General features: G+C 39.1%; 1 protein-coding gene across 1 annotated transcript; it reads right to left on the minus strand.

Moving 5' to 3' along the window:
* Positions 1 to 1,625: 1,625 nt before the first annotated feature.
* LOC104532120 (translin-associated protein X) lies at positions 1,626 to 4,240 on the minus strand. The gene is made up of 2 exons (XM_010177231.2): positions 4,106 to 4,240; positions 1,626 to 2,425 (listed from the first exon to the last, which is right to left on the minus strand). Exons 1-2 carry the CDS (start codon positions 4,106 to 4,108, stop codon positions 2,051 to 2,053), a joined length of 378 nt encoding a protein of 125 aa, XP_010175533.2. The 5' UTR covers positions 4,109 to 4,240; the 3' UTR covers positions 1,626 to 2,050.
* Positions 4,241 to 10,586: the final 6,346 nt, after the last annotated feature.

The raw sequence follows: 10,586 nt of genomic DNA on the forward strand, positions 1-10,586 counted from the left end.
CAAACTGTGCCATGACCATTTTTAAATCCCACCTGATAGCTGCTAGGACAGACCAGAGACAGACCTTTGTTTATATCACAAAATACCTCTAATAATATCTGCTTTTGCTTCACACACATACACTCAACAAGCAATTACTTACAGTAAATGTAGCTGTGCCAACAGACACAGAACTATACTTTTACCTGCATTGACTGAAATACTATATGCATACATTTCTGCGATAAAAAAATCCAAACCCATTCCTTATTAATAAAGTATCCTTCTTCTTCTTTCCCCCTCTCCCATCAGAAAAAAAAAAAGCAAAGAAAAAACAAGGTACTGTTGCAGATTTATTCCAGTGATAAACTTGTTTTGTCATCTGAATCCTTTGCATTTTTTTAATTCAAGGGTATCACATGAAGTTTCTATCCTAACTAGTTTTTACACTTCACAGAATAAAGTTAAGGGAGAAAGAGAAAGAGGTTCAGGATTAGAAAGTACCCCTCAAAGTATGAATTCAGGAATGGAGTGAACCTTCCAAGTCCTGCACAGTGGGAAACTTGCACCATTATTTACCGCTGGGACTGCAGGCAAACAGACCAACGTACAGGCAGTGACCGCTTTTCAGAATTTATTGTAAAAAACAGTATTAAACAATAGGAAAAAAGCCACTCCTTGTTCAACCACCACATATTGCTTTATGTGGAAACAATGGAAAAATGTGACAGAAATGTAGTTACCCATTCCTATCCATATATCAGATGATCCCAGCTACTCAGGACATGCTCATGGGAAAAATATTGGCAGTATCACAGCATATGGAAGTGGAAATAAAAAACATGCAGTATTTTCAATTGCAGTTGGGAGGCCTATTTCCTGGAGTCTAAAGATCATGTTGTTTTATCTGTTTTCCTTTAGCATAATGTACATTATCAGACTTTCACAACTTCAGACACCGGCAGAAAGCCCTGATTTTTTGCCAATAGTGACATACCCACCTCAAAGATAAATGTGGAAGTCACAATGTCTGCTTTATTTCTGTTTGCAATTTCCTTTCCATAGGAACATGCACATGATATAGTTCCTGCTAACAGATATTTAAAGCTTAGCTAGCCCTTTTTCACTTATACCAGTTCACCCCCACTGGAGGTCCTCAGGGCAGCACAAACAATGGAGAACAGACTTCCAACACTACACCACATTTGTTTTGGCCAAAAACTGCTTATCCTAACACCAAATTATTCATGTTAAACATACTTGGTAGGTCTTCTGCTTTTGTCTACAAACAGAAAGATATCAGATTCTGCATTAAACTGTATTACAAAAAAATGTAAACCAATACATTCCACCATTATTTTTTGTGGATTTTCTAGCTCATGTTAAAACTGTGAAATGCCAGTGTTAACATGAACAGGGCTCAATTTAATCAGAGCCCCAAAATAATAAGTGCACAGTAGTATTTACATGGTGGAATTAGCTTCATTATCAGTTAGTGAAACATTGACTTAGCTTCAGTTTCATGCTCAAAAGCATTAATCAGAGAAAACTTAAGTTACATGGCACCTTTGAGACCACCTCAGTTTCAAGTCAATGGATGAACTTACACATATGTAGGTACATTGTTTTAGGTATGACATGAGTATAGAACCCAAATACTCAGAAAACAGGGCAGCAGAAACCTATGGGTAATGCTAAATAACCGTACCTAAACATTTATTTTGCGCTGCTGTGCTTGCTGAAAACTGATAAGAGCAATCACAAGAGTTTGAGGTGACACACAACTGACAGTCACTGGTGTAGAGCGCAGTGGAAATTTTGGTCATTCCGAAAGAAGATACAATGGAGCAATACAGGAAATTCCTTCCCAAGAGGACAAAGTCAAACATTTGTTGTCTTGCACATCATAAAAATAATTTTGGTTACAAATTACCACTGCAAACAATCTCGTAGATAAAACTAAAAATGTCTCTACCTAAAAAGCTTTGAGAAGGGTCAAAACCCCACAAACCATAACTAAAAAGCTTTCTGTAAGTCCCTGTCCTTTCTGAGTTGCAACGGTCTCCTTATTTTAAGAAAGGCCCTCCTCTTGGTCAATCAACTCCGTTTTGGTGGAGAACACATCAGCCAGCATGTGCTTTGGGATTTCAGATCCCCGTACTTTTAACGTGTAGCAGGCATTCTCTACTTTTGCCAGACTCTGTTTCAAGGTATACAGCTTCTTAGACACTTCATAAGGTCCAGTGTTGCCAATGAAAGTAAAGCCATCATAAATCTGACGTAAGAACTGGCTCAGTTCAAAAGGCGTGTCTATGTCACCATTTCCAACACTGCTGATGCAGAGCCGCATCAGCTCTCCAGTTAGATCAGCCACTCCCAGCAGGTAATCTACAGGTGTTACTTTCAGGCTCCAAGTCTGTGGTGGTTTATCATGGGAATTGGAGGTCTGAGGACAGAACAGAACAAAGTCCAGTATAGAAAACTATGAAAAAGCAGTCTATAATGGTTCAAATACACACTAACTTATCTAACATAACTGATAATTTAAAACATTCTGGAAAATTAAATAGTACGGCACTTCCACACAGCCTGATTTCAGAAGTACTAACCTTCCAGCATACCGGAAGGCATGAAAGCATAACTGTCACTTGAGATATGATTTGCATCCTAGCAAGAATGATAAACATGCTCTGCTTCTTCAATCTCTATTTGCAAACAGAATTATCACGTTTTTGTACCAATATTTATTTGTAGTTGCTTTTTTTTTTTTTTGGCTGACAGATCTCAGCCTAATAGATTTAAATTTTCCCTAAATGGTCTGCTCAAAGCTATCAAAGCAATCAAGAATGAAGAAGAGTCTGCATTATGAAAATAAATAATATAATTTTGTAATAGTATCTTGAATTTCAAAATATATTTTCTTCAAGAAGCTGATAGGCATAGTTCTCTCAGATCCATTTTAGATCAACTGAACTCACTAAAATGGCTGAAAAAATACTTCATGAAGAAAACTCATCACTAAGTTCCAAGTTTGCTCCTATATCCAAGTTTCCAATACTTTTCCTTGCCAGAATATTGGTAACGTGGGAGGCAATGCAGGTTTCTTTCTGTTCCCTTGTTCCCATAACATGCAATCCACCCAAATTCACAAATCTGGTCAGAGGCATGTACACAGGAATTAACAACTTCACAATTTGTTAAAACAAGTGTGCCACAATGGGTTTGCCTCTGGTAAGAACAAATGAACTTAAGCTAAAAAAACTGGCTTCTTTGCAAATATCTTTCCAAGAGAATGAAGAAAGAGTAAGAAATTCTTTACAGTAGAATCTCTTCAACAGAAGCAGACTCAGGAATTCATCTAAAGCAGTAGTGCTGTGCATTACTGTACACTGCAGTGCACCTGCATTTCTGTACATTACTATAAAACCACCTTTTGTCCCCTGTCAACAACCAAACTGTAGCCAGTTTACTGTGGTTGGTGGTAGTTGTTTGTCCCTATGCAAAAAGTTCTGTTTATAGCAGGGAAGGAGTATGGGCAAGTCAAGAAACAGCAGATATGCTATTAGGGCTAAGGTATGATGGGACACAAGCTTGTCCTCTGAGGGGAAGCATCAAGACCAACTCCAGGAAAGTTACAAATGACCAAGCTAAGACATTTGCAGTGCATTTGAACAGAAGCTGAATGCAGTGCCTCCTGTGACTAGTTAAGCCCCAGCAGTAAGATTTCATTCATGGAGTTCATCCGGCCTTGGATTTGTTTGTCTCCCCCAACTTTTGCTATATCACCATACACCAGTTGGCCTTACAGGCAGTTACAGCCACTAAAAATCCCTCCTCTACATCTGCTTGCTAGTATGTCACTATCCTGGACCTTTCCCCCTACCAGAAGGAGTTCAGTTTGCTCTGAATAAAAAGGATGTGAAATTTATAAACTTGTATCCCACAGATTTAGTTTACTACTTGTCAGAATAAAAAGCATGTTTTGAACAAGTGAGTCAAAGCCCACGTGTATCTAATACCATTCCACTAACTGGCCTTATTTAATCAGATGCCAAAAACGTGACAAAGCCTCCTCATTGCATTTCCATCCAAGATGTTTGTCACACGAGAAAAGAAAAACTTTTACCATGTTTGTCGTTTCTTCTCTGTCTTCCGCTGTAAATATTAGTTGTTTGTTGATCTCTTCAACACTAATCAAAGATCGTGTTTTGATAAAATACTGAAATGAGACTGCCTCAACATATTCTTGAAGTCCTGCAGAAACAGCAGAAGAATCAAACTAATGACTCAAACTTTCCAGCAATGATCCATGCTCACAATTATTTATTTTTTTTTAGAAATCTTTTAAGTAAGGCTATTTTAAGGTTACTAGCAATAACTGAAAACTAAGATAATCCAGAAATAACACTGAAACATAATCTAACATAGCACACTTCTGAAGTATGAAAACCAGAGCAAGAACTCAGCAAATAAACATTTTCAAGTTTTTACTCCAACTGCATTTTTCATTCAGAACCTTCTGTAATATCAGTATAAAGCATCATGTTACTCTCAGAAACATCCTGAACAGCAACTCCCCATAATGTCCCGCAGGGGTCCGTACTGGGGCCAGTCAATGACATAGTGGGATCCAGTGCACCCTCAGCAAGTTTGCAGATGACACCAAGCTGAGTGGTGTGGTTGACACACCTGAGGGATGGGATGCCATCCAGAGGGACCTGGACAAGCTTGAGAAGTGGGCCCATGTGAACCTCATGAGGTTCAACAAGGCCAAGTGCAAGGTCCTGCACCTGGGCTGGGGCAATCCCCAGTATCAACACAGGCTGGGGGATGAAGGAATTGAGAGCAGCCCTGCCGAGAAGGACTTGGGGGTGCTGGTGGATGGAAAACTGGACATGAGCCAGCAATGTGCACTCACAGCCCAGGCCAGCCTGTATCCTGGGCTGGATCAAAAGCAGCATGGCCACCAGATCGAGGGAGGTGATTCTGTTCTGGTGAGATCCCACCTGGAGTACTGCATCTAGCTCTGGAGCCCTCAGCACAAGGAAGACATGGGCCTGCTGGAGTGGGTTCAAAGAAGGGCCACAAAAATGATCAGAGGGATGGAACACCTCTTCTGTGAGTACAGGCTGAGGGAGTTGGGCTTGTTCAGCCTGGGGAAGAGAAGGCTCCGGGGAGACCTTATTGCAGCCTTTCAGTACTTGAAGATGGCTTATAAGAAAGATGGGGACAAACTTTTTAGCAGGGCCTATTGTAGTAGGACAAGGGTTAATGGTTTTAAACTAAAAGAGGGGAGATACAGACTAGATATAAGGAAGACACTGTAAAAAATTAGGGTGGTGAAAGACTGGAACAGGTTGCCCAGAGGTAGTAGATGCCCCATCCTTGGAAACACTCAAGGTCAGGCTGGACGGGGCACTGGGCAACCTGATCTAGTTGGAAGTGTCCCTGCTCACTGCAGAGGGGTTGGACTAGATGACCTTTAAAGGTCCTTTCCAACCCAAGCCATTCTATGATAACAGAGCTTTGAAAAATACAGCAGATAAATCAAAAGCAAGGCAGCCTACCTGCCAAAAAAAAAAAAAAAAAGAAAAAAAAAGAAAAAAGACGTTTCCTTTGTTTCATCTTATTAGCAACAGTAGATACTTGTTTAAAACTGAATTTCCCACTTCTCTGTTTTGTGGGAATTAGTGAACAGGCTTCTTAAAACAGGCAGGTTAGGTGAAATTCATGTTCAGGACAAAGCATCTGTCACAGGGCTGTGACGTTCAGTAAAAGGAATATACTGAACAACACCTCTGTCCAAAGGAATTTATACTTTAAAAACAAGGTATGCAGGGGACAAAAGGAGTTGGTGTGTTGGCAATGAAATAAAGTAAGGGATAACAAATGTAGTTTGTACCAGATTTGTATGCCATCTGCAGCCACCTGCCACAATTACCTCTCACTACCTACTAGCAGATGGTGATTTTCTGTATGCATTACAGCAAAGGTGAGATTTAAAAAACAGCTTGAATGTTTCGACAGCAATTTCACAGGTTCTGTCAGTTTTTCCTTATGTGCAGAGAGCCAATTTGGGGAAAGCATGTGGGAAAAGTTCATGAGCAGAAAGCTGAAGTTGTTACTGTTGGAGGGAAAAAAAGCAGAAACAAACCTGGAAAAAAAGAATCATGGCAGGACTAAGCTAAAAAAAGTTTTGAAGACAAAATCAATGCACGTGTACATCTGACCTATGGACAGAGAAAGCACCAAAGGAGGAAGTTAAAGGAACAGTCTGTAACATGACAGAGATGGCTCTAGCAAAGCCACTCGGAGCCGCTTTAAGAAGATGGCTTCATTTCAAGACGAGCAAAGAGGTGGCACTGCCCTATCACGCTGCAAGAGAGCCAGGATTAGACAAGAGTTTTGCCAGTGCATAAAATGAGAAAATGTGGAGGTACCCAAGGGTACCAGAGATAGAATCCTGGTTCCATTAGAATAATCTTAAAATCCTCAACTGACCTCTACAGGGCCAGGACCTCACCCTAAGGAGGAAGAAGCAAATTTAGACTTCATCTGGATCAAAGAAAAAGTCTAAATCAAAAAGAAGGTAACATAGATTTTAGTAACAGGTGAGGGTAGAAATTAAAAACTAGATGTAACCTGAAGGGAAAATTAAATTATAGAAGGCTTTCCACATTACAATCCCAAAAGGGTGATGAGTGACCTGTATTTTTTCCTTTAAAATATGTATTTGCAAGGTGAGTGGAGGCAATTCAGAATGGCAGTTCAGCCTGCACCCTTTATACCAGCAACCAAAGCCACGCTCAGCACTGCTGTTCACAAATCAGAACACACACAGGGAGCTGCAATCCCAATTAAATAGAATAATGTAATCAACTAAATTCAGATAAAGCGTTTTGGGCGTAAGCAATAGAAGAATACTAGATAAAAGCTATCCAAAATCTTCCAAGATAAATATCTTCAGAGGTTGGAGAGAGGTAGATTTCATCACTCATTCTCCTCCTGACTTACCCTCTAACACAGCCAGTAATCCATTACGAAATTTGGGCTTTTTCTCTGGATAAACTGTAAGCTACCAGATATAGCAGCGCTCAACATGCCAACATCTGTAAGAATCTCTCTCTGCTATCTGTAGAGAAGACTATCACATATGAAGAATTAACTTGGCACTTTCCCAAGGTCTCAGAGAGATCAAATCAGCTCTCAAATTTTTCAGTAAACCTTTTTCTCGATCAACCATAACTTCCAGTTTCAGCTCACTCTACTACTTTACTACTTCTTCACACACATTCTGTCTTTTTCCAGGATAAGTGTTTGGCTCCTCTGTTCATTTCTTTTAATATATTTTTTTATATATAGGTATACTTATACATGTATGTACACACACATACACATTTTTGCTTCCTCCTGCCGTCTCACCCTAGCTGACAGGTTCCACTCTTCATTCCTTCTGTTTAACACCACCATGTAAATGTTGCACACAATGTCTGGTTTGTTCATTTACTGTCACCTTTTCACAATTGGGGAATCTATCTCCCACTATTTACAAGTAAGGCTTACAAAACCTCATTTAAAGTTGTTTCCACTACGAATAGACTGTTCACAAATCCTGGTAACAACTACTTTGCAAAAAATAATCACATTTTACTTCTTTTTTTTCTTTCTTTATAAAGTCCTTCTTCCAGAAATAGCTACAACATGACACTTCAGTGACCCAAGACCTTGAAATAAGGTGTTTCCATGTGCAGGTAGAAGGATGTTTAAACATGTTAATGGTAGGACATCCGCTATTTTCAGCAAATAATCCCCAAGGTGAAAAACCCCATCCCATTTCACTACACCATCCAACAATACCTTTCCCCTTACGCTCTTGTTTTGGATTGATTCCAAAATCGACTTATTTACAGATCGAGTTGCCAGTAATGGAATAGTTTGTAAGACTGTCTTTTACGTTATTTTTTTTCCTAGTACATGGACTGACAATGCCAATTAAAAGCACTGCGTTATTTCTGCCAGCACTTCTTAAAATTACAGATGTAAGGTAACAAAATGCTTAAGTATTTTGATATTTTATTACATTTACTCTATATAAATAGCTTGTACCAGTGACAAGAAGTTACAGTGACTCGGTGTAACAGCTTCCTTCTATATTATGAAAATTTATTTTCTACATAAGAACTAAAAAATTACACTGAAATGTGTTCTGAGCATATATTAGCTATAAAGGAGATTCTGTACGTGAAAGTTTGTGCACATTTTTTTGCCAGCTGTTATCAGCTGATATTTGTGACATTTATCCTTATCTACATATGCAAGCTCTGAGAAACAACTGTTAAGCAGGTTCTCTAAGAAACTTATCAAGAAATCAGGTTTCTTCAAAAACCAAGACACTGGAGTACTCAATCCAAGAGTCAAATGAATGCAGAAAGGGCAGGAAAAGATAGCTCTATTTAAAAAAAATAAGTAAATAACAGAAATTCCTTAATTGCAGGAGTCAGGTTAGGATAAACAGAATCTATTTCCACCTGAGATGTACAAGCATACATACACAGAATTTTTAACCTAGAATGACAGATCAAACAAGAGGTCAAAGTTTCCTCCTAAAATTTTGTTTCCTTCCTTTCCTCCTTTAAATACCCATTCAACAGTTTAAAAATGGGTTGAAATGGATTTCATGACTCTCAGTTCCTAAAGTTAGCAATGCCAATGCTACCTGCCATCTTCCCAAATAAGCTGCTTTTCTGTTTCTTCTCAAACTTATTTTCCTTCTATCCCTTTGTCCTCTTTCTTTCCTCTTTCTCTGTATCTTTTTGTTCACAGAGCAGCCTGTGCTGATGGTTAGGACACAAGCAGATGACAGCAATGTGTTCTCTTACCCAGCTCCTCCCCTAAACCCTGCAGCAGGAAACCACAGCCAAATCCCAGCCACTACAAAGATGGCAGGAAAATATACTTTCTTCCAGGATCACTATATGAAGGGTGGGGCATGGTATTTACAGGATGAGTCATGTGAAACTACCCACTTGCAAATCCATTACAAAATCAAAACAGCACAGCCACGGCTCTATCTTATCATCATGTTTAGGCTGGCAAGTTACATTCTCATTAAAAACAAACAAACAAACCAACCCACACAACCCCTAAAAAAAGGAGTCATATTCTTGTGGAAATCACAAACAGAGAAAAGCTAAAGTTAAGCTGAAGAGCCCTTATTACTAAGCTCTGCAGAATATGGGGAGGATGGCAGACTTAAAGAACCCATTCTTACAAGTATAGCAATCAATGAAAGGGAGAACTGGTGCAGTAAACAAATAATTAACCAGGTACATCAACTGAAACAAGTACAAGCAATAAATTTAAAAGTATTAATACACAAATTAAATCATTTTGCTTCACAGTCAGTGTCCTATTAAGACGAAACTGACAATTCACACCTCAGTTTTTTCCATTTAAGTTCTCTGCAGACTTGGCAATAATTCCTGAGATTCACAGGTCTTTTTTTCACATACAAGTGATAAAAAAATTAAGTAATTAAACTAAAACTGAGGCTGTGAAACAATGCAACTGCTTTGTTGATTGTGAGTGTGAAGTCAAAGGTTAATGGTTACTTTTGTAACCAAATTTTTTTGTTCTGAAGGGGTTTTTTGTTTATTTCCCCCAAAAACTGTAGCAATTCTGAAGAACAGCCAATGTTCTACATGAGTGCTTAAAAAACAAACAAAAAAATCCCCAAACTATTCCTATGACAAGTGGTTTTCCTAATCTCTCTGACTACCTCCAATTGCCTTGATAATTGATACAGAGTTTTAAAGTCATTCAGTCAGATGGCAAATTTTACACTTCTAACAGCCTTGAGGGCAAGTGTTCAAGATATCAAAGAAAGGAAGCTGTGACTCAGCCAGGATGTTCAATGATCAAAGAAAGAACACCTAACACAACACAGCTCCTTCGGTTCAAACCCCAGTGAAAGTTCTCCTCAAGATGATGTTGCTTCCATGCAACAGCCCCAACTCACTAGTACATCAGAAGTAGCAATGGTGGCCGTTTATCCCCATAAATAGAGATCTGGTGAGATGGTAAAAAGGTACATTACCACTCACCAACCCCTATTTCTCACCACATGACTGCAAAACAAAAACCTAGTCATGATGTGCTACCCTAGTTGTTTCCTGGAACAGAGTTCCTCTATGACACATTGTCCTGCGTGATTTTAAACAAACAAAAATGGTTCGTAGATTTTTTTTCTTGGTCTTCTCTCATGTTCCACCTGCACTTGGTTCCTGTAAAGGCTGGAGAGCTCTGGTCTGTGAATGACTGATGTTAACAGCTGCAGGGTCAAAAAAAACTCCTGAGCCAGAGCACAAGGTCTCCTCCACTTGCTAACTATGAAACTGAATTAAAAGACAAACAATATCACTAGTTTCAGATTGTAATGTAAATAAATTCAATACTGGCCAAAATAGTACTGTAGGACTTCAGGACAATTAGGGCTTAAGTCAGAACTAGGAAAGGACAATCTTTGTTTGGCCTGATCCACAGCATGCATTTTTTAAAGACTGTATATAGCCTCTGCTATGGACTTATGCTGCCCTCAACGGCTCCTG

Source organism: Antrostomus carolinensis, unplaced genomic scaffold (genome assembly GCF_000700745.2).
Source record: "Antrostomus carolinensis isolate BGI_N321 unplaced genomic scaffold, ASM70074v2 scaffold5691, whole genome shotgun sequence".
Classification (NCBI taxonomy): Eukaryota; Metazoa; Chordata; class Aves; order Caprimulgiformes; family Caprimulgidae; genus Antrostomus; species Antrostomus carolinensis.